The 25,215-nt window shown below is 45.1% G+C and overlaps 1 protein-coding gene across 1 annotated transcript in view; it reads right to left on the reverse strand.

Moving 5' to 3' along the window:
• Positions 1 to 25,215, reverse strand: part of LOC120941515 (transient receptor potential cation channel subfamily V member 6-like) — a 199,907-nt gene that overhangs the window by 130,746 nt on the left and 43,946 nt on the right. Inside the window, exons 6-9 of the mRNA XM_040354950.1 lie at positions 20,522 to 20,680; positions 17,519 to 17,628; positions 8,910 to 9,000; positions 3,924 to 3,952 (exon numbers count right to left, since the gene is read on the reverse strand). Coding sequence (XP_040210884.1) covers positions 3,924 to 3,952; positions 8,910 to 9,000; positions 17,519 to 17,628; positions 20,522 to 20,680 — 389 coding nt within the window. The remainder of the gene's footprint in view (positions 1 to 3,923; positions 3,953 to 8,909; positions 9,001 to 17,518; positions 17,629 to 20,521; positions 20,681 to 25,215) is intronic.

A 25,215-nucleotide genomic window follows, 5' to 3' on the forward strand; every position in this document is an offset into this window, starting at 1 on the left:
GTGCTGTGTAATGTAAAGGGGTCCAGAGGTGCAGGGTGCTGTGTAATGTAAAAGGGTCCAGAGGTGCAGGGTGCTGTGTAATGTAAAAGGGTCCAGAGGTGCAAGGTGCTGGAACCCCAAATTCCATCATTAACCGGTTAACGGTTAAAGGTAATGCACTAGGCGTATGTGCCCTCTTTTCTCTTCTTTGTAGTGCTTTGGAGTTTTCCAGCTTGAGGAGAACAGCATTGCTTCAAAAATTGCCACACTATTGGATGTGAGATGTAGTGAGCGCTGAGGTTTGACCGTGGTTTAAATGGCACATAAATACCGTATTTATTGGTGTATAACACTCACTTTTTCACCCTGCAAATCATTGCAAATAGTGTGTACGTGTTATACGCCGATACTGCAATTTGGGCTGCCTCAGAGAGAACGGGGAGGGGAGCAGGACGAGCGCCGTCAGATTCCATACAGCGAGAATCTCCTGTTTACTCTGCGGCCTCTGTAATAGGAAGTCCTGTCTCCTGGGCTGGCATTGGACCAGTGTTCTGTCTATCATAGAAGCCGATCCAGGAGGTGGGAATTTGTATTGAAGAGGCTGCTGAATAAACAGGAGATTCTCGCTGTATGTAACCTGATGGCGCTTATCCCACCCCTCTCCCTGAGATGGGCATTGATCAGGCTGAATTCATGGCAATGGGGAGGCTGCAGATGGGCATTGATCAAGCTGCATTGATGGGCAATTGTAAGGCTTCATTAACCACTTAAGCCCCGGACCAAAATGCAGCTAAAGGCCCAGGCCAGGTTTTGCGATTCGGCACCGCGTCGCTTTAACTGACAATTGCGCGGTCGTGCGACGTGACTCCCAAACAAAATGTACGTCCTTTTTTTCAAAAAATAGAGCTTTCTTTTGGTGGTATTTGATCACCTCTGCGGTTTTTATTTTTTGCGCTATAAACAAAAATAGAGCGACAGTTTTGAAAAAAATTCTATATTTTTTACTTTTTTCTATAATAAATATCCCCCAAAAATATATAAAAAAAATGTACGTATTCTTTTACATATTTTTGGTAAAAAAAAAAAATCGCAATAAGCGTTTATCGGTTGGTTTGTGCAAAATGTGTAGCGTTTACAAAATAGGGGATAGTTGTATTGCATTTTTTTTTTTTTTTACTACTAATGGCGGCGATCAGCGATTTTTTTCGTGACTGCGACATTATGGCGGACACTTCGGACAATTTTGACACATTTTTGGGACCATTGTCATTTTCACAGCAAAAAATGCATTTACGTAAATTGCATTGTTTATTGTGAAAATGACAGTTGCAGTTTGGGAGTTAACCACAAGGGGGCGCTGTAGGAGTTATGTTTCACCTAGTGTGTGTTTACAACTGTAGGGGGGTGTGGCTGTAGGTCTGACGTCATCGATTGTGTCTCCCTATAAAAGGGATGACACGATTGATGCAGCCACCACAGTGAAGCACGGGGAAGCCGTGTTTTACATACGGCTCTCCCAGTTCTTCAGCTCCGGGGAGCGATCGCGAGGGGGCAGCTAGAAACGAATAGCCGCCCCCTCATCCCGGATCGCTCCCAGACGATTTCTGACCGCCGCATGTACCGGGGGGGTCCTGATCGGACCCTCGACCCGCGGAAAGGCAGGGACGTAAATGTACGCCCATCTGCCTGTACGTGCCATTCTGTGGACGTATATGTACATGCGGCGGTCGTTAAGTGGTTAATGGACAATTGTAAAGCTGCAGATGGGCATTGATCAAGATGCATTGATGGGCAAATTTGAGGCTGCTGATGGGCATTGATCAAGCTGCATTGATGGGCACTGACCCTTATTTTGCTTCTTTATTTAAATTTTTTTTTTCTGAAACTTCCCTCTTAAAATGAAGGTTACAGTATATGCCGATAAATACAGTAGTTACATTGGTCCAAGCTTGACCAATGTAACTAAGTAAAAATTGTCATACCTGGAATTCTTCTTTAAATGCCATTTTATACCTGCTTTGCTGGGGTCTGAACACTAAGAGTCGGTTCACACACAGGCGACACGACTTTGGGGGCGACTCGGCAAGGCGATCTCAAGGCGACTTGAGAGGCAACTTGCAAAATGACTTCAGTATTGAAGTCAATGCAAGTCGCCCCGAATCGCCCCCAAAGTCGTACAGGAACCTTTTTCTAAGTCAGAGCAACTTGCGTCGCTCCTATTAGAACGGTTCTATTGACTACTGTAGACCACGACTTGTCAGGCGGCTAAGTCGCCTGACAGGTCGCCCCAGTGTGAACCGGCTCTTAAGGCTGTACTTACAAAATGTAATTAGGAGAATTGTTCTGAGAAATGGCTGTAAAAAGCTACAATATTCACTGCAAAAAAATGCAAACGTTGGCGATAATAATATCGCATTGCAACAAGTGAGATTTCATTTACCAGATTTTTCATAAACATGACACACATTCTTGGTTTGTGAACTTCTGCCCACTCTTCACACCCTTGTGATTTAATGATAACATGCTTTTCTCAGTGCTAATTTCACAATATCACATACATGAACACCAGCTGCCATACATTAATACAAAGCAGACCTGTGTTATACAGACTAAGAATGTTTTCAGTTTAAACTGCAAATATTTAAACCTGATAGAGTTCATTTATATATTTTTCCAAGAGTTCAGTAACTATTTTCCAGTTCAGAAATGTGTGTTTATATTGATTGCCGCGTACACACGATCGGACATTCCGACAACAAAATCGTGGATTTTATTCCGACGGATGTTGGCTCAAACTTGTCTTGCATACACACGGTCACACAAACGTTGTCGGAAATTGCGAACGCCAAGAACACGGTGACGTACAACACTACGACGAGCCGAGAAAAATTAAAATTCAATGATTCCAAGCATGCGTAGAATTGATTCCGAGCATGCATAGAATTTTTGTGCGTCTGAATTGGCTATACAGGATTGGAACTTTTGCTGTCTGAAAAATTGAGAACCAGCTCTCAAACATTTGTTGCCGGAAATTCCGACAGAAAATGTCCGATGGAGCCTACACACGGTCGGATTTACCGACAGCAAGCTCACATCGAACATTTGTTGTTGGAAATTCCGACCGTGTGTACGCAGCATTAGTTTCCATGTGCCACTTGAAATCTGAAAGCAGGCTTGTCGTGGGAGTGCCTGTATAGGAGGCAGATGAAAATAAATATAGGGGCATCAGCTTATGCTCTGGGTGGGAACCACCAGTTTAATACTTTCCAGAGCCAGAGACAGACATTTGAGGGGCTACTCTAGTCTGGGGGCCACTATTCTACTGACACTAATCATTTGATGGACTATTTTTTCCAGGGGTTCACATTGACACCAATGATTTTGGGATAAATTCCTCCTTGGTGGCAACTATCCAATTAACACCAATGATTTCAGAGGTTAGACTTTCCTGGGGGGCACTGTCCAACTAACACCAATGATTAGAGGAGCACAATCCCATTGACATCAATGGTTTGATGGCGTTTTTATCTGGGGGAACAATCCCATACACAATTGATTTGGGGGGATATTCTTCCACTGGGAACCACAATCTCACTGACACAATGATATGGAGGTCTATTCTCCCTTGCAGGTCACAATCCAGCTGACACAATTGACTTGAATGGCTATTCTCCCACTGGTGGCCACGATCCCACTGGCAGCAATGAATTGAGGGACTATTTTCCCCTGTGGAGCACAATTCCATTGACATCAACAATTTCAGAAAAATGTGAACCCAACCACAGCTGCTTGACTGGCATTGCCCATTTCAGTGTCACAAAACATAGAAAATAAATGCTGCAGTGTTCAGCATGTATCATCAGAAAGGACCAGAGAGTTGCAGAATACTTTGTTCTTTTGAAAAGCCCCGGGTTTAATTTAGTATACTTTTTGAAGACACTTACTGGAGACTTGGCTTGTGTTCCCTTGAAACCTAGAAAAAAAATAATGTATTAGATAGATCACATCTAGTATAACAGATACTAATAATCAGTAGGCATAAGACGACTAGGTAATACAATAACAGTTTATTCAAACTAGGGTCCATATAATATTGCTGATCATGGCCGCTGATGGGGACGGGGGGTATTCCCCTTGGGTGGTGTCCTCTTTGATAAGCAGCTGGTCAGCTCTATCTGCACCTGCGGTGCTTTAAACATAACAAGCACAGGGCTCTGGGAGTGATATTGTTCATTTTCCTAGCTCCTGCACCCAGGGCCGCCATCAGGGGGGTACAGGCAGTACACCTGTAAGGGGCCCGATGGTCCCCAGGGGCCCAGCCGGAAGCCCCCCTTTTTTTTTTTTTTTAAAGCCTTGTACACGCGATTGGATTTCCATCGGACAATCCGTGGAATTTTCTGCGAAGGACGTTGGCTGTGAACTTGTTCTGCATAGAGACGGCAGAACTTTTTCAGCCAACATACACGAAACTACATTGTTTTTCTGCTCTTTAGTGCCACCCTTTGGGCAACTTCTGCTAATGTTGTGCTATGGTTAGCATTGGTTTGGAGCATGCGTGTTTGTACTTTTTCCGACGGACTTTCCAACAACAATTGTCTGATGAAGCATACAAATAGACAGAGTATTCGACAAAACCCTGCCATCACGCATTTTTTGTCGGAAAATCTGATCGTGTGTACGGGCCTTAAAGCGGGGGTTCACCCAAAAAAATTCAGCCGATTGTCATTCTGACAACTCGGCTGAATGTCATGTTAAAACAACTTTTTTTGGGTGAACCCCCGCTTTAACAGTTCCTGTCTGCATTGACCAATATCTCACTTCTAATTGTTCCTTAGCCCCGACCTTTGCTTGAAAAGTGGATAAGCTACTGATTGCTGCCTGCCCTGACCTTTGCGGGATAACAAATGCACTGTTGACTGCTGCCTGCCCTGACCTTTGCCTAGATAAGAAATATGCTACTGATTGCTGCCTGCCCTGACCTTTGCTTGAAAAGTGGATAAGCTACTGACTGCTGCCTGCCCTGATCTTTGCGGGATAACAAATGCACTATTGACTGTTGCCTGCCCTGACCTTTGCCTAGATAAGAAATATGCTACTGATTGCTTCCTGTCCTGACCTTTGCCTAGATAAGAAATATGCTACTGATTGCTGCCTGCCCTGACCGTTGCTTGATTCTATCACTGCCTGTTGCTAGCCAATACGGTATGTAATATCTTTCTCTCTCCCTGAAGGGTTGTTCGGAAGCATCCCAGTTTCTCAAATTTAGCACTGCTCCATAAGTCTTGGGGGTATCCAAGTACCAATAGGCATATTAGCCCTATGACAAAACGCATGAAAGCCTCACTTTTTTCACAGAACAAAAAGGTAACCCTTACAATACCCTGGCTGAAATGAGCTACTGCTTGAGACAACTGATTTACACCCAATGTATCTGAAATAGGTCCAGCGTGTTATAAAAAAGATGCCATTAGAAGAGACACTGGGTGCTTGGGATTGTCAGTCTTCATCTGCTGGTGGTGCTGGCCCCTGTTCTAAGATAAGTTAGGCACCACCACTGTCACCAAAAATTTTGGGGGGCCCCACTTATTCATTGACACCAGTAATATGAGGGACTACTCTACCCTTGGGGGGCCACTGTTCTACTGACACTCGTGATTTGATTGACTATTTTTTCCTGTGGCTCACTTTCCCACTGACACTAATGATTTTGGAAGATATTCCTCCATGGTGGCAACTATCCAATTAACATCTCTCCTGGGGGGCATTGTCCAAATGACACCAACAAAAAAGACCAATTTCATGAACTAGGAAAATGTCTTGCACTGATCGACAATTGGATGACGGAAAGCTCCCTCAAACTCAACGGATCCAAAACAGAGCTACTCACTCTTCATGCAAATAGGAAATCTATCTCCAGGACCACATGGACACCACCCACCATCCTCGGACAAACCATTGCGCCAAGCAATAAAGTCAAAAGTCTCTGAGTCATCTTTGACGCAGACATGACGATGGATGCACAAATAGGATCAGTCGTCAGCGGTTCTCATCATCTGCTCCGCATGCTACGTAGACTCATCCCCTTCATCCCGGAAGAGGACACAGCAGTAGTGGTTGGAACAATCATCAACTCACGACTCGACTACGCAAATTCACTCTATTTAGGACTACCGAAATACCAGATTTTACGTCTACAAGTCGTCCAAAACACGGCAGCCAGACTGGTAACTGGTAAAAAGCCATGGGAACCAATCTCCCCGGCCTTGAGGTCCCTCCACTGGCTGCCCGTACAGGACCGGGTGACATTCAAGACACTCTGCCTCACCCACAAATGTACACAGGGTAAAGCTCCTCAATATTTAAGCGAGAAAATAAAACCCTACGTCACCAAGCGCGTGCTCCGATCAACCAACCAAAACCTTCTCCAAATCCCCAAATCTCACTACAAATCTAAGGGAGAACGTAGATTCTCGGTCCAAGGACCACGGCTCCGGAATGCTCTACCCACGACCATCCGCTTGGAAGAAAACCATCGGGTTTTTAGGAAAAAACTGAAGACCCACCTCTTCTGAAAGACCTGTACAACTTTGGATGCCAAGCGCCTTGAGGCGATTAAGTTCGCATTTGTTGCGCTATATAAGTTTCTCACTCACTCACTCACTCACTCACTCACTCACCAATGAATTGAGGGGCTATTCTACCCCAGGGAGCATAATCCCATTGACATCAATGTTTTGGTGTCCGTTTTCCCTGGGGGGCCACAATCCCACTGACATAAATGATTTGGGGGACTATTCTTCCACAAGAAGCCACAATCTCACTAACACCAATGATTTGGGTATCTATTCTCCCCTGGGAGCCACAACCTTACTGACACCAATGATTTGGGAGTTATTCTCCCCTGGGGGGGTCACAATCCAGCTGACACCATTGATTTGGAAGACTATTCTCCCACTTGTGGCCACAATCCCACTGACTCTTCTCCATGGGACCCACAATCTTACTGACACCTATGAGTTTGGGGTAATTCTTTCCTTGGAGCCACAATCCTACTGACACCAATGATTTGGGGCTATTCTCCCACTAGTGGCCACCAGGCCCTGATCTTACCAAGGTTGGGATCCACTTTTCGAAATGAAATTAAAAACAGAAAAACTGATTCTTTTTTTCTTCCAAGCCCGATTTTCCTTAGCAGCTTGAAGTAAAAAAGTGAGTTCCTGCTTTAGGAAAAATTGGCATCACAATCAATTTCAGCAATATCACTTCTCATCCCTAGGGACAACTATAAGGCAAATTAGGTGGTTGCTAAAAACTATCCAGTAAACAGGAAGCTAGTTACTACCTCTTCTGATCTAAATCTAGCTGGGCGCATTCACTTTAACGCAGTGGCGGTGTGTCCATAAGGGGTGCATGGGCGCCGCCCCCTCTCTCCTGCACCATAGATGCATTGCATGAATCTATCTATGGTCGCTGCTGACACCTCCTATTCAGGTGTCTGGACCCTTTTCGGGCGCCGGGCACCTGAATTACACCGGCGGGGGTGCTTTTGAAAGCACCTGATTAGAGCCATAGGCTCTAATAGGCGCCGAAAACAGTGATTAGCGGGCACCATGCTGGGTGTTCGCTGATCATTCAGCTGTGTGTTAGCAAAGCAAAGGAATTCGCTTTGCTAACACTTGAATCCGCCTCTCAGCCAATCAGGTTGCCGGGTCTGTTACCAGTCACCTGATTGGCTACAACGTCAGGCACTGTCATTGGACGCCTGAGAGAGGACAGAAGAAGACACGGAGGACATGCAGGAGACCGCCGCTGACCCCTTGCGAGACAGGTAAGTGCAGGCAGCATCTGATGGGGCACACTGGTTGCATCCAATGGGGCACACTGGCGGCATCCGATGGGGCACACTGGCTGCATCCGATGGGGCACACTGGCTGCATCCGATGGGGCACACTGGCTGCATCTGATGGGGCACACTGGCTGCATCTGTTGGGGCACACTGGCTGCATCTGATGGGGCACACTGGCGGCATCTGATTGGGCATACTGGCGGTATCTGATGGGGCACAGTAGCGGCAATTGATGGGCACACTGGCAGCATCTGATGAGGCACAGTAGCAGGAATTGATGGGCACACTGGCAGCATTTGATGGGGGCACAGTAGCATCAATTGATGCGCACACTGGCAGCATTTGATGGGGCACAGTAGCAGCAATTGATGGGCACACTGTCAGAAATTGATGGGCACAGTGTCAGCAATTGATGGGCACAGTGGCTGCATTCAATGGGCACAGTGACTGCGTTTGATGGGCACAGTGGTGGCAATTTATGGGTACAGTAGCTGCGTTTGATGGCAGAGTGGCTGCATTTGATGGGCACAGTGGCTTTGTTTGATGGGCACAGTGGATGCGTTTAATGGCACAGTGGCTGCGTTTAATGGGCACAGTGGATGCATTTGATGGGCACAGTGACTGCGTTTGATGGGCACAGTGGCTGCGTTTGATGGGCACAGTGGCTGCGTTAGATGGGCACAGTAGCTGCGTTAGATGGGCACAGTGGATGCATTTGATGGGCACAGTGGCTGCGTTTGATGGCACAGTAGCTGGGTTTGATGGCACAGTAGCTGGGTTTGATGGCACAGTGGCTGGGTTTGATGGCACAGTAGCTGCAATTGATGGGTTTTTTTTCAGTTTATTTGCACCCCCTAAAAATTTTGAGCACCAGTCGCCACTGCTTTAACGCATGCGTTTTCAGTTGATTGAAAGTTAGCAGTTGAAGTCCAATTACACATACAGCTACAGTTAACTTGCCACAATCGAATTATCATTAGAAACCCCTTCTTTCAAGAAATGTCCCCCATGTGAGTATGAGCACTTCTTCAGATATTACAAGCAGTAGTAGGTAGGTATGCTCAGCCAATCACATTACACTGACCTGAAATCGGGGGCTCCACATGGTTGAGATAAAAGTGTTGCTTTCTGTTTGGCCGATCCTTAGCATGGAACTGATCCAAAGCCAGAGATGCCTAAACAGAGGAGAATACAGTGGTAGGGAAGAATACATTCATTGCACAATAAAAATCGAATGAAATATTTACAATTACAGACCTTTCTATAACCAATGAGGCCCCTTTAACAATGGCGGTGTGATTAGGTGGGATCAATTCGGAAGCTCCATGTAAGTCTACAGAAAATCAGATGTAAATGAACATTCATTCTTTTACATCTTTTACCTCCATGTCCGTCCAGCTTCGTTTTTCCTAAACATGATGGATTGGAGGCAGTCTAATGAAAATGGACAATCGTCGCTTTTAGATCCAACATGGGTCCAGAAAGCTGCAGCTTGTAAATTCAGAAAAAAACTGCAAAAAAAAGTGACATCCATTCTTTTCTGTATCCCATACAGCAGGGAATTTATTCACATAGGTAGATTCACAAAGAGTTAGGCCGGCTTATCAGTAGATAAGCCGGCCTAACTCTGAATCTACGCCGGCGTTTGTTTAAGCGTATGCTCAAACAGAGATACGCTTAAACAAAGCTAAGATAGGACGGCTTGCGCCGTTCTATCTTAGCTTGCAATTTTTTGGATGGCCGCTAGGTGGCGCTTCCATTGCGGCCGGCGTAGATTATGTAAATGAGCTTTTACGCCGATTCCCGAACGTACGCGAGCCCGCCGCAGTCGATTAATGTCGTTTCCGTAAGGCCTTAGGCGGCCTAAAGTTATTCCACCTATGAGGTGGAATAACAATGTTAAAGTATGGCCGCCGTTCCCGCCGCGAGGTTCGAATTTTTTACGCCGTTTGCGTAAGTCGTCCGCAAATCGGGAGTTACGTCGTTTACGTCCGCGTCGAAATCAATAGGCCCGTACGGCATACTTAGCCACAATGCGCCATGGGAAATGTAGGCGCCCGGCGCATGCGCAGTAAGAAAAAACTTCAAAAAGCGTGAGGTCAAGCCTCATTAGCATTAAATACGCCCCCCCCAACCCATTTGAATTAGGCGCCCTTACGCCCGCTGTGTTTACACTACGCCGCCCTAAGTAAGGAGGTAAGTGCTTTCTGAATCATGTACTTTCCTCTCTTACTTAAGGCGGCGTAGTGTAAACACGCTAGGCTACGCCGACCTATTTTTAGGCGCCCCTACCTGAATCTACCCAAGAGATTCCCTCATGACTGGACCGGAGAGCAACAGTGTGCAAGGCCAACGAAGGACTCTGACAGCCTAAAGAAGTAAAAACATATAGCTAGATTCACATAGAGTTAGGCCGGCATATCAGTAGATAAGCCGACCTAACTATGAATCTGCGCCGACCTATGTTTAAGTGTATTCTCAAACAGAGATACACTTAAACCTATCTAAGATACGACGGCTTGCGCCGTCCTATCTTAGGGTGCAATATTTAGGCTGGCCGTTAGGTGGCACTTCCATTGCGGTCGGCGTAGAATATGTAAATCACTAGATACGCCTATTCACGAACGTACGCCCGGCCAACGCAGTACAGATATGCCGTTTACGTAACGCTGAATGAATCAGGCCTAAAGTTATTCCAAAAAATAGTTGGAATAGTAATGTTAAAGTATGGCCGCCGTTCCCGCTTCGAAATATGAAAGCTTTACGTTGTTTGCGGTAGGGAAGTACGTGACGTCACCCGCTGCCATCTATCGGACCATGCTGTGCGTTTTTGTTTGCATTTGATTCCTAGCACTGGATATAGTGCTTTTTATGTAAGTGTATTTTCACTATTAAATGTTATATTGGTTATTGCGGAGAAACACTATGTTTTGTTTTTCTTACATCGGATTTCATGGCTGCTATCCATGTTGATATTACTTGAGATCTGCCATCCATGCTGATATTACCTGAGATGTATTCCTTTCCTGCTTGGATTATGCTGTTACATGCCTGGGATTGACCCTTATGGGAAAGCGATTTTTTTATTATCAGTGAGGTGAGCGGCCATTGTTACTATTGGTGGAGGTCTCCTGCTAACCCACGCTATATCACCTGCATGCCTCATATTGTCAGTCACTTATAAGAGAATCACCTGGATGATCTTTATTTGGACTTTCCCTCTAGCGCTGCACTATCTACTTTACATTGACTCTTAAGGAATTTATAAATTGAATCCTAGTGCATAGCTGCTGATTGTGTTTTACCTGTATATTGCGCTGATTATTTTACTATTTTCATTTATCTGCTTATCAATTTATACTAATCTAGCAGCAATATGGATGTTTTCCAATATTTGGAAAAAAGGGATATTAAAATCACTGATGTCTTTTCTAGGAATGCTAGTGAGCCAGTGAATGATATAGCCCAGTCCTTTCGCAAGTTAGGACATTTGTTTGAAAAAAAGACCAAAACATGGTGGGACATTGTATCTTTTGAGCAGTACCTTACTTCAAAACTCATTCCGAGACGTTTAAGATGGGATGTCCCGCCTAATGATGGCCTAGTGGACATTGATTCTATCTCTGAATGGAGTAGTTTCTTTATTAAAAAAGGTATGGAGCTCATGGAGCTCCTTTTGGTTCGTAAACAGAGGAAACTCAAGATCCTTAATTCCCAGATTAATGACATTACCACCATTTTGGAACCCCTCAAGGATAGTGAGGAATTTCTTAAACTCTCAGGTGAACTTAAAAATAAACTCATGAAGTGGGACTCAGAAATTCAGAACAAGAAAAAGAAAAAATTTATAAGGGATTGGGATGACTTCACTGGTGTAAACAGTATCTTCAAATGGCAAAGCACCTCCACAACTGTTACCAATGATAATGTCAGATTGCCTGTCAATCCACTTATTAATGAAGTTCAGAATTTAACCCCGAGAGCCCACTTTAGTAATGATGTTCAACATCATCCACCACCTGAGAGATATTCCTCTCCTCAGAGAAATTATTTCACTAGAGGTACTAACAAAAGAGGTAAGAACAAAAGGGGGAGGGGAAGGGGAGGATCTGCCCCTTCTGGTTCAGTTCATCATCCCCCAGTATATCAACCCAACTCCCCCACACCCTGGAGGGATATACGCCAACATGGGGATTATAGGGATTCTTCTCATGTCACGAGATCCCATCCTATCTCCACCTATAACAGATTCACTCCTTTGGCTAATCATCACTCTTATGCAGAGGGGGATTTTTTAGGGTCACGCCAGGGACACCAATTAGACCCCCACTACCAGTATCCCCTACCAAGGGATTGGTGTAGACATCCACCACCTCCCATCCCTCCGAATATTGGAACTCCCAGAAAGAGAAAAGAAAGAGAGGAAGGAGAGGGGGCAGGCGCCTACAAAAAACCCAGACCATAGTTGGAGCAGGGATATATAACCTTAGTGGGGTTCCTCTGGATGAGGACGAATTGAAAGTCCTTGATAGAGGTCTCAAATTTGCCCCCACTAAGAATTTGAATAAGTTTCAAACTTACATTAGCCTGCAAAAGTACATCAGGACACTTAACATGAAAAAGTATTTCCTGTCTAAGCCCACTAGTACAGCAGCACCTATTGCTAATTCCTATCACTCAGGTTTGCGTAATAAGTCCACTTTTAACCCTCTTAATAAAGAGAATAAGTTTTTGGATGTTTTTAAGAAAAAAAAAAAAAAAATACGGTAGGGAAGTACGTGACGTCACCCGCTGCCATCTATCGGACCATGCTGTGCGTTTTTGTTTGCATTTGATTCCTAGCACTGGATATAGTGCTTTTTATGTAAGTGTATTTTCACTATTAAATGTTATATTGGTTATTGCGGAGAAACACTATGTTTTGTTTTTCTTACATCGGATTTCATGGCTGCTATCCATGCTGATATTACTTGAGATCTGCCATCCATGCTGATATTACCTGAGATGTATTCCTTTCCTGCTTGGATTATGCTGTTACATGCCTGGGATTGACCCTTATGGGAAAGCGATTTTTTTATTATCAGTGAGGTGAGCGGCCATTGTTACTATTGGTGGAGGTCTCCTGCTAACCCACGCTATATCACCTGCATGCCTCATATTGTCAGTCACTTATAAGAGAATCACCTGGATGATCTTTATTTGGACTTTCCCTCTAGCGCTGCACTATCTACTTTACATGTTTGCGTAAGTCGTCCGTGAATAGGGATTTACGTCATTTACGTCCACGTCGAAATCAATAGGCCCGTGCGGCGTACGTTGCCGCAATGCACACTGGGAAATGTAGGCGGACGTCAATCACGTCAGGTCAAACAAAATTATCATAAAACACGCCCCCTCAGCCTATTTTGAATTAGGCGCGCCCGGCGCATTTACGCTACGCCGCCGTAAGTTAGGAGGCAAGTACTTTGAGAATACAGTACTTGCCTCTCTGACTTAAGGCGGCGTAGCGTAAATACGATACGCTACGCCGCCTTAAAGTTGCGGCAAACTACGTGAATCTAGCTAATTGTTTTCCTCGACGAGTTCCTTGTTAGGCTTGTCGAGAAACTTGACAAGCTTTCTTTGCGTACACACTGTCAAGACCAAATTTCGTCGGTCTCAAACGCGGTGACGTACAACACGTACAACGGCAGGGGAAGTTCGATTCCACTGGCGCCACCCTTGGGGCTGCTTTTGCTAATCTCATGTTACTGCGTGTTAAGTAAAAGTTTGGCGAGAGACAATTTGCACTTTTCAGTCTGTTACAGCGTGACGAGTGTGCTATCTCCATTACAAACTCTACTTTTACCGAAGGTGCGCTCCCGTCTCATACTTTAATCTGAGCATGCGCGGGTTTCTTAGCATACACACACTCACGTTTCTCGTCGAAAACCAGCCCGACGAGGAAATTGAGACTCCCGTCGAGGAGAAAGAAAACTTGTTCTCTTTTTTCCTCGTCGAGTTCCTCGACAGTTTCCTTGATGAAAAACGTACACACGACCGGTTTCCTCTGCAAAAAAGCTCTGCCAGCAAGTTTCTTGATGGATTCTGTCAAGGAAAACCGGTCGTGTGTACGAGGCCTCAGGCCCCGTACACACGACCGGTTTTCTCGGCAGAATTCACCCAGAAACTAGATGGGAGACGTATTCTGCCGAGAAAACCGGTCGTGTGTACATTTTTCGCCGAGGAAACCGACGACGATCTCGTCGGGCCAAAAAGAGAACATGTTCTCTATTTCCTCGTTAGTCAATGGGAAAAGTTGGCTCGCCGAGATCCTCGGCGACTTCACAAGCAACTCGACGAGCAAAACGATGTGTTTTGCCCGTCGAGTTTCTCGGACGTGTGCACGAGGCCTAAGTCCATCGAGTCTGACTATTGTTTTGTGTTTTTTTTTTTTTCCAATTAACCTTGTTGTCTACTATAGATCAGTGTAGGGAATCATGGCTCTACTCCCTATTCATGGTGCCCTGCATTCAGTGTATTGATGATGATGGCAGAATTCCTCCCACTGATACCAATGATGAGGCACCATTCCCCCCTCAAATACCAATGATGGGACACTTTTCCTCCACTGATACCAATGAAGGGACGCTATTCCTCCCACTGATACCAATGATGAGGCACTATTCCTCTCACTGATACCAATGATGAGGCACTATTCCTCTCAATGATACCAATGATGAGGCACTATTCCTCCCACTGATACCAGTGATGAGGCACTATTCCTCCCATCAATACCAATAATGAGGCACTATTCCTCCCACTGATACCAATGATGAGGCACTGTTCTTCCCACTGATACCAATAATAGGGCACTATTCCTCTCACTAATACCAATTATAGGGCACTATTCCTCCCATTGATGCCAGTGATGGGGCAAAATTCCTTCCACTGATACCAATGATGGGGCACTATTCCTGCCACTGATACTAATGATGGGGCACTATTCCTCCCACTGATACTAATGATGGGGCACTATTCCTCCCACTGATACCAGGGGAGGGGCACTATTCCTGCCACTGATACCAAGGATGAGGCACTATTCCACCCACTGATACCAGGGGAGGGGCACTATTCCTGCCACTGATACCAATGATGGGGCACTATTCCTTCCAATGATACCAGCGAGGGGCAATATTCCTCCTGCAGATACCAATTATGGTTCACCATTTCTCCTCCTACTGAATTATTTTTACTCTCACTGAACCACTAAGCCTGAGGTATTGTTTACTTCCTCTGATGCTGGGGCATTGTCTATTCCCAATGGCCACAATCCAGCCCCCCGGAATCCTGAAAGATAGTAAACTGGCCCTTTATTTGAAAAAGGTTGGAGACTCCTACCTTAGGGGCTTGGGGGGGGGGGGGTGCACCACAAGGCAGAAATGCATGTAACGTGCATTATGTTAAGTAATGCATTACCACAACACAAAGGTTTGGTCGATCGGAAAGGACATCTTCATTTATCTGCCTGGCATTCCTCTTTTATGCTTTGAGGTTCATGCAAAGAGCAGCGTTCATATGGTAACACATGAGGTAGGGGTCCAATTATCAAGCCATTTCCAGAAGGCAGCAGGTAAAGAACTCATTAGGTGAGGTTAAAGAGTCAGGAGAGGATGTTGTTTTACCTCACACTGCATAGGAAGTGTGGGCAGAAAACGTCCATCTATGTTGGCTGTATAATGCAGATCTTCATGAATGGCCATTTGTGTAAGCGACTAAGCGCACGCAAATTACAAAGCAAAGGAGGAATAACTGGATTAATCAATGATATTGGAGGATGTGGGAGAACTGATTTTATTAAGTGTAGGGAAATTACCTGACAATGTTTTGTTAAAATGACATCCAGGAGACGTTGAATGGAGACAACACATAATATAAGGTTACTACACACAACCACAATATTTCATGGTAGCAACTCCATATACAATAGGCTTAACCACTTCAATACCGGGCACTTTCACCCCCTTCCTGCCCAGGCCAATTTTCAGCGCTATCATACTTTCAATGACAATTGCGCGGTCATGCTTGCGCGGTCATGCATTTTGTTCACACAAATAGAGTTGTTTTTTTGGTGGTATTTATTCACGACTCCATTTTTTATTTTTGGTAATATATAAGCGGGGGAAAAAAAGCAGAAATGTTTTAAAAAAAAAAAACTATGGCCCGGATTCACAAAGCACTTACACCGACGTATCTCCAGATACGCCGCGTAAGTGCAAATATGCGCCGTCGTATCTATGCGCCGGACTCAGAAACTAAGATACGCCTGAAAATAGGCTTAACTTGCCTACGCCGGCGTAGAGTGGGCGCATATTTACGCTGGACGTATTTGGCACTCCCATTGATTTTCTATACACATATGCAAATGAGGGAGATACGCCGATTCACGAACGTACGTCCGTCCGACGCAGTGCGCGTAAAGTCATACGTCTGGCGTAAAGTTATGCCCCATAAAGGAGGTGTAACTCAGCACCATCCATGCAAAAGGCTGCACCAGGGAACACAAGCCGTTGTATTTTACGTAGTTTACGTAGAACGTGAATATGACTAGGCGTAGGTTACGTTCACGCCATAGGCCGTTATTCGGCGTATCTTAGGGAGTAGTTCCACCGTGATTGTGAGCATGCGCCGTTTATTATACGTATCTGTCTGAGACTCAGCCCATCATTTGCATGGCTCACGCCCACTTCCACATACGCCGGCTTACGCCTAGGAAACCCAGCGCAGATTTGGCAGCACTGGCTTTGTGAATCCAGTGCTTGCCTCTCTGCGCTGCGTCGGCGTAACGTAAAGGAGATACGCTACGGCGGCATAAATGTGCGCCGCTGTATGTGAATCCGGGCCTATATTTTCTTATTTCTATTTTAAAAGAAATCCAATAAAATCTAATTTTGTCATGAATTTAGGCCAAAATGTATTCTGTTACATGTCTTTGTGGTTTGTGTGATCACGGATATATGCATGCAGATTATCATGTACAGATGTGCGCAGATGATAACATACATATGTGTGCAGATGATCATAGGAACATGTAATTTTACTGTTAAATATGTGGGGGACATGTGTGTTTATTGTGTGGGGACATGTGTGGGGACAGTGTTTTGGGGACACTATTTTGGGGACTTTGTGTGTTTACATTGTGTCGGGACATGTGTGTGAACACTAGGCTGGTGATCAGTGTGTAAAAAGCTGGAAAAAACAACTCATACTCACTGATCACCAGATGACGGCATGACGGCTGTGACTGGACACAGCCGTCATGTCATCAGGAGGGCCAATCACAGAGCCCTCCTGCCGATCGGAGATGCAACGTGCCCCCTTCTGAGGGATGTCCAGACATCATTCTCGCCTAGGTGAGAATTGCAGAAGTACAGGGCAAGAGGAGTGTAAATCCGCTTTAAGGCAAAGTTATCGGCAAATAAACAGGCTCATAGTAAAAATGTAAAAATTGCTCTGTTAGCAATGAGAAGGATCGCTCCAAGGTAAATACAGTATGCTCCCACAATGCATTGCCAATAAGATAAAAAATAATTTTTTTGAGAAAACAAAGCAAAGATAAAAAAAAGAATGGAACCAAGAAAGGTTAAATAGAAGTGCTTTGTGAAGGGAGACTTTAAACCCCTGCAATCTGGCATCAGGCATCTGCCAACTTACCACGGGTGGCATGTTTAACACCATCATTGTCAGACACGACAGGCCGGTGTCATCCTGAACACTTGCGTCACATTTCAGATTTAGTAACAGGCGAGCGGCTTCACTGCGATCTGACAAAGATGAATCAAAACATCAGAATCATTGCGGTACTTGTGGTGGAGCCGTCACTTTTATGTGTCTTATTTATCAATCAGACGTTTTCCCAATATACTTTATTTTCAAAGAACATTTGTTCTGACTTGTGTCATAGCTTCTGGTCTATAATGCCCATTTGTGGTTGGCCTTATATATGATTTTCTTAACAAAAGTGGAGTTATACTTTACCCTTTCATGCCACCGAAATACGCCTGCCTTTACACGCACATGAACTTTAATGGCATCCCAGTCTTAGCCTGTAGGGTTCAATATTGAGTTGGCCCACCCTTTGCAGCTAGAAGGCTTCAACTCTTCTGGGAAGGCTGTCCACAAGGTTTAGAAATGTGTCTGCACAGAGTCCTGACCTCAACCTGATGGAACACCTTTGGGATAAATTAGAGACCTCAACCTGATGGAACACCTTTGGAATAAATTGGACAAGAAGCCAAGCCTTCTTGTCCAAAATCAGTGCCTGGCCTCACAAATGCGCTTCTGGAAGAATGGTCAAACATTCCCATAGACACATTACTAAATCTTGTGGACGGCCTTCCCAGAAGAGTTGAAGCTGTTATAGCTTATAACATAAAATTAAGCCACTTTCCCATCAAATTCACCCACTGTGCCCATCAAATGCAGCCACTGTGCCCTATAAAATGCAGCCATTGTGCCCATCAAATGCAGCGCTTGTGCCCATCATATGCATCGCTTGTGCCCATCATATGCAGTGCGTGTTCCCATCATATGCAGCCTCTGTGCTCATCAAATACTGCCTGTGCCCATCATATGTAGACTATGTGCCCATCATATGTAGCCCGTGTGCCCATCATATGTAGCCCGTGTGCCCATCATATGTAGCCTGTGTGCCCATCATATGTAGCCTGTGTGCCCATCATATGTAGCCTATGTGCCCATCATATGTAGCCTGTGTGCCCATCATATGCAGCCTGTGTGTCCATCATATGCAGCCTGTGTGCCCCCCCCCCCCCCTGTTTACCGTCTGACCGGCTAACACAGGGATCCTCAAGCTACGGCCATCCAGCTTTTGTAGAACTACACATCCCATGAGGCATTGTAACACACTGACATTCACAGACATGACTAGGCATGATGGGAATTGTAGTTCCTGAACAACTGGAGGGCCATAGTTTGAAGACCCATGGGCTAACACTTACCCCATCCTGGTGGCAGGTGACGGCGGCGAACTGTGGGACATGCAGCAGGTGATGGCGGTGTACTCCTGTGTCCTCCGTGGCTCTCTGTTCTCCCATTCTTCCTTTCCGTTAGGCATCCAATCAGGTCACCTGTGCCTTCAGCCAATCAGGTAATGGGTATTAGATCCACGCATCCGAAAAGGGTCCGGACGTGTGAAAAGGGGGTGTCTACAGCAGCCATGGATAGATTCATGCAATGCATGAATCTACGCATTTCCCTTATGGACGCACCACCACTGGATAGGGTTTACTTTCACTTTAAACCCCCACCCAAAAAAATAGAGCCCTTCCCCCCACACATGTCAGTGACACCTACATACGTAACCATTAATTGTGCTACACATGTTACATATTGTGGGAGTGAATGCAATAGCTCTAGGGACATTATGCAATAGCTTCCTCCAGTTGTAATGCCGGGTGCGCGGTGCGAAATGATTTATATAGGCATGGGGCGTGGTCACCGGGTGATATCACCCGATGACCCCGTCCCTTATGTCGTCACCACCCGGAGCATAATGGGACTGTGAAGTCATAAGAGGCCTATGTAAATCTTTGCGCACCACACCGCGCACCCGGCATTACAGCAGGAAGAAGCGGCGTGTCAACATCGAAGAAGAGAAGAGAAAAGAAGATTACGGAGAAGACCAGGCCACCGCTAGTAAAGGAGCTAGAAGAAGATAGCGGAGGAGCCCGCCAAATAGGCAGAAAGAACCGAAGAGCGGGAGAAGAGAGCGGAGAAGTCGGAAGAAGACCCCCGTAGTCAGAAGAAGGAAGAAGATAGTGGAGGAGCCCGGCAGAAGGCAGAAAGAACCAGAGAGCGGAGAAGTCGGAAGAAGACCCCCGGAGCTGCCTAATAAATTACTTCAGTAACCTGTCTAGTGTGTTTTTTTTTCTTGACGCTTCCCCCCCCCCCCCCCAGGTGAATGGGTAGGGGTACGATGTCCTTATTAAACGGGGCTCCCGGATTCCGATAAGCCCCCCGCTCACTCGTCCCCACCCTCTTTCCTGACCGGCCGGGCTGAGTGCTCGGATAAGGGTCTGGTATGGATTTTGGGGGGACCCCCACGCTGTTTTTTTGGTGTAGGGGTTCCCCTTGAAATCCATACCAGACCTAAGGGCCTGGTATGCTCTTGGAGGGAACCCATGTCGTTTTTTTATTTAAAATTTGGCGTGGAGTTCCCCCTCCTGGTGGCGACTTCAAGTCGCGTTGTAAGTCGTGCCAATTCGCGCTGTGATTCACGCTCAAGTCGTGTCCAAGTCGCCTCCCAAAGTCGCGTTTAAAGTCGTGTTGCCCCTGTGTGAACCAGCTCCAACTCCTAACCTTCTAAACATAACACTTTACCCCTTACAAAAAATAAATAAATAAAAGCGGATAAAAAAGCTGAAAATCATAGCAACAAAATAATGAAACAAATGATATATTTTTTTTAATTGGCTAATTAAAAAACTCCAAAGCTCAAAAACATTTAAAAACACTGTACACAAATGTTCAAAATCGCGCATACAAACGCTTGAAAAAGAAATGCTCAAAAATGCGACGCTCTGGTGTGAGCGCAGATTTTGGGTTCTTCAAAAATAAATTAGCCATTTTGAGTTCAGTTCTTATTTAGTAAATCTAACATGTTCTCCATCAGGTGCCACAGTAGCTAACACTTACCGAGTCCTGCAGCCAAGTGAAGAGGTGTGCGCTGTTTGTGATCCCGAGCAGAAGGGTCAGCATTGTTCTTTACCAATATCTTCAGGGAACCAACGGCATCGTACTTTGCAGCATAGTGAAGTGGGGTCTGCTTCGCTTTCGTTTCAGCATTAACGTTGGCTGTTAAAGGGTTAGTGGAATTGAATTTAAAGTCTAAACTCAAAATAGAAAGATTACAAAGTTGTTAACAATGGTGGGGGATTTACTAAAACTGGAGCACACAGAATCTGGTGCAGCTGTGCATATTAACCAATCAGCTTCTAACTTCAGTTTGTTGAGTTCAGCTTTGACAATAAAACCTGGAAGCTGATTGGATACTGTGCATAGCTGCACTACATTCTGTGTGCTACAGTTTTAGTAAACCTCCCCCAATATGTCTATTTAGGTTGATATTATTGTGTCTTTCAGCTATATATCTGTAAATATGGTCAGCCATATCACTATTTGTACTACAAGGTGCCTTCTAATACAAATAGAAAGGCAAGAATACTAATGCGCAAACCAACGTGACAAAAAAGTGTCGCTCACTCAATAATAAATAATCTATCATATACTAAAGTGAATAATGAATCTTCAACATACATATAGAACGATCAGTGCTTCATAAATCTTCTATATATATATATATATATATATATATATATATATATATATCTATCATGTGCAAACAAGCTATTCAATATGTGCAAATAGCAAAACGTGCAAAAAAGCAGTAATTTCCAAAGATAAAGTGCAAAAAATTGCAAGAATAGTGCAAATAAGATCCAGTCCATCAAAGAAGTTCCACCACAGTGTACAAATCGTATGCCCCAGCCTCTCACCTCAAAGACCCATTACAGGCCAAGACAAGACTCCAGAACACTCAGGGGCAGATTCACGTACATCGGCGCATATTTGCGTCGGGCGTAGCGTACCTAAGATACACTATGCCGCCGTAACTTACTTTTTTTTCCGAATCCTCAAAGAATTTGCGCCGTAAGTTAAGGCGGCGTAGTGTATCTTTGGCGGCGTAAGGGCGTGCAATTCAAATGGATGTGATGGGGGCGTGTTTTATGTAAATACGTTGTGACCCGACGTAAACAATGTTTTTTTTTAACGGCGCATGCGCCGTCCGTGGGGGTATCCCAGTGCGCATGCTCGAAATTAAACCGGAACAAGCCAATGCTTACGAGGGTGACGTCATTCTACGCAAATCCCTATTCGCGAACGACTTACACAAACGACGTAAAAAATTCCACGCGGGAATGACGGCAATACTCAACATTGAGTGCGCCTCATAATAGCAGGGGTAACTATACGCCGGAAAAAGCTGAACTCAAATGACGTAAAAAAATGCGCCGGACGGACGTACGTTCGTGGATCGCCGTAACAAGCTAATTTGCATACTCGATGCGGAATTCGACAGAAATGACCAACCTAGCGGCCACCGAAAAAATGCACCTAAGATCCGACGGCGTACTAAGACGTACGCCTGTCGGATCGATCCCAGATGCAGTCATATCTTGTTTTGTAGATACAAAACAAAGATACGACGCGGGAAATTTGAAATTACGCGGCGTATCAATAGATACGCCGGCGTAATTCTTTTGTGGATCTGCCCCACAATATGTATCCACAGACATCCAAGACTAGAGCACGTTGACCCAAAGGACAGTATTCAAATTCATCAGAATGCAGTTTACATGTAATGAGAAGGCTCCTTAGCCCTTTGATGAAGTCACGTGTTTAGTGACACAACGCGTCAGGGAGGAGCCAGGTGTCGTCACTTCCGGTCGCGGCAGAGACCGAAATTATCCCTGTGTTCATAGCCGTACTGCTGGAATTTTAACTGAGTTACTATTTTGTCCCTTAATAAATCGTTTTTGACTACTTCACTATGGAGCCCCTATCTTCTCATTACATGTAAACTGCATTCTGATGAATTTGAATACTGTCCTTTGGGTCAACGTGCTCTGGTCTTGGATGTCCGTGGATACATATTGAGTGTTCTGGAGGCTTGGCTTGACCTGTAATGGGTCTTTGAATGAGGTGAGAGGCTGGGGCAAATGATTTGTGCACTGTGGTGGAACTTCTTGGATGGACTGGATCTCATACCTTTATGCACATGCACATTACTTTATGAACTTTGATGCTCTGGTTGGACATTATGAACATGTTTTTCCTGCATTATTTATCACTTTATAGCACTCATTTGCACTATTCTTGCGATTTCTAGTACAAATAAATACCATACCAGGCCAACGTTCTAATCTTTCTTGGCTGGTGACTTTTTGGTTCAAAGGTATTATCCTAATGCAATTTATACCAGTAGTCATTAAATACTGCTTAAAGTTTGTAGTTTAAGTGAGACTTTGGGGGTTATTTACGTAAGGCAAATCCACTTTGCACTACAAGTGCAAACTACAAGTGCACTTGGAAGTGCAGTTGCTGTAGATCCGAGGGGTAGATCTGAAATGAGGGGAAGCTCTGCTGATTTTATCATCCAATCATGTGCAAGCTAAAATGCTGTTTTTTATTTTCCTTGCATGTCCCCCTCAGATCTACAGCGACTGCACTTCCAAGTGCACCTTCAGTGCAATTTCAAGTGCACTTTGTACTTGTAGGGCCAGATTCTCATACATTAACGTTGCTCCTGGGCAGCGTAATGTATGTGCTGTACGCTACACCGCCGCAGGTTTACAGGTTTACATCCTGATTCTCAGAACACTTACCTGTAAACTTGCGGCGGTGTATCGTTAATTCGCTCGGCGCAAGCCCGCCCAATTCAAATGGGGCGGGCACCATTTAAATTAGGCGCGCTCCCGCGCCGAGCGTACTGCGCATGCTCCGTCGGGTAAATTACCCGAAGTGCATTGCGCTAAATGACGTCGCCCCGACGTCATTTGCTTAGACGTTTACGTAAATGGCGTCCAGCGCCATTCACGGACGTCTTACGCAAACAACGTATTTTTTTTAAACTTTGACGCGGGAACGACGGCCATAGTTAACATTGGTTGCCCCTGCTAATAGCAGGGGCAACCTTACGCGTCGCGTACGCTACGGAAACAACGTAAATTCTCAGCGTCGGACGCGCGTAGGTTCGGGAATCTCGCGTACTTACCTCATTTGCATAGACGACGGGGAAAACGACGATGCGACACCTAGCGGCGGGAAAAAAAATTACTTTTAAGATCTGACAGCGTAACAGCCTTACGCATGTCAGATCTAATGGGTATCTATGCGCAACTGATTCTAAGAATCAGTCGCATAGATACCCGGGGCCAGATGAGGAGTTACGACGGCGCTAATGGTGTTGCGCCGTCGTAACGCCTTTGATAATCTGGCCCGTAGTTTGCACTTGTAGTGCAAAGTGGATTTGCCTTTCGTAAATAACCCCCTTTGTATTGGCTAACTCAAGTTACTGTATTAAAGAAATTTGCAAAGCCTGAGAAAGGGATCTTTTGGATCCCGAAAGCTTCCCTAGGTCTTTAACTCCCTGATTTCCAAATCGTTATTTTCTGCAGTGTCTTGGTTATGCATTTGAGTATTTATGGCCTACACTGATGTTCTATAGATCACATTTTTTAGAACAGATCAGGCTTTAATATGGTAGAAGGTTTGTATGAATATCATTTTGTTTCTTAAGATTTTTTTTTTTAAGAAATACAAGTTGGTGTTAAATTTTAAAAAAAACTTGTTCCTGTAATTTGCGCACTTCCAAGTGTGGGACACACGGGGAAATAAATTTGGTTTGCGTAAACAAACAAATTGTTTATATAATGTCATTACTTCTAGGGCAGGGTTGTCAAACTAAATTTCGTCGTGGGCCGCATCAGTATTATGGTTGTCCTTAAATGGCCGGTTGTATTTGTAAGAGTACAAACATTTATCCAGGGATTTTCTTTTCATAGAATTGGTGCAGGAACTCGACCACAAATTGCACTACCAGTGGGAGGATCTTAAAGGAGCAATAAATACCAGGAGTGCGATATGTGCAGAGTTCAGGGGTGTGCTATGTACCAAGTGCAGGATTCAGGGGTGTGCTATGTACCAAGTGCAGGATTCAGGGGTGTTCTATGTGCAGAGTGAAAATTTCAGGGTGCAATGCGTACAGAGTGCAGGGTTGAGGAGTGTGCTATCCACAGTCTGCAGGGTTCTGGCAAAAAAAAAAAAATGGGTGCGAGGGCCACATGGAATGGCCTGGCGAGCCAGATTCGGCCCGTGGGCCTTGTGTTTGACACCTGTGTTCTAGGGTAAACGTACACTTTAATTTAGGAAAAAGCAGGCTGGAGTTCTGCTTTAAATATTGAGGACCAGATTCATAAAGAAGACACAACGGCGTATCTCCCGATACGCCGTCGTATCTCCGAATCCGGCCAGTCGCATCTATGCGCCTGATTCATAGAATCAGGTTACGCATAGATATCCCTAAGATCCGACAGGTGTAAATGACTTACACCGTCGGATCTTAGGATGCAATTCTAGGCCGGCCGCTAGGTGGCGATTCCATTGCGGTCGGCGTAGAATATGCAAATGAGTCGTTACGCCAATTCACGAACGTACGCTTGCCCGGCGCAGTAAATTTACGCCGTTTGCGTACGAGATATGCGGCGTAAAGATAAACATGCCCCCTAGGTGGCTTAGCCAATGTTAAGTATGGCCGTCGTTCCCGCGTC

This window comes from Rana temporaria, chromosome 5 (assembly GCF_905171775.1).
Source record: "Rana temporaria chromosome 5, aRanTem1.1, whole genome shotgun sequence".
Lineage (NCBI taxonomy): Eukaryota > Metazoa > Chordata > Amphibia > Anura > Ranidae > Rana > Rana temporaria.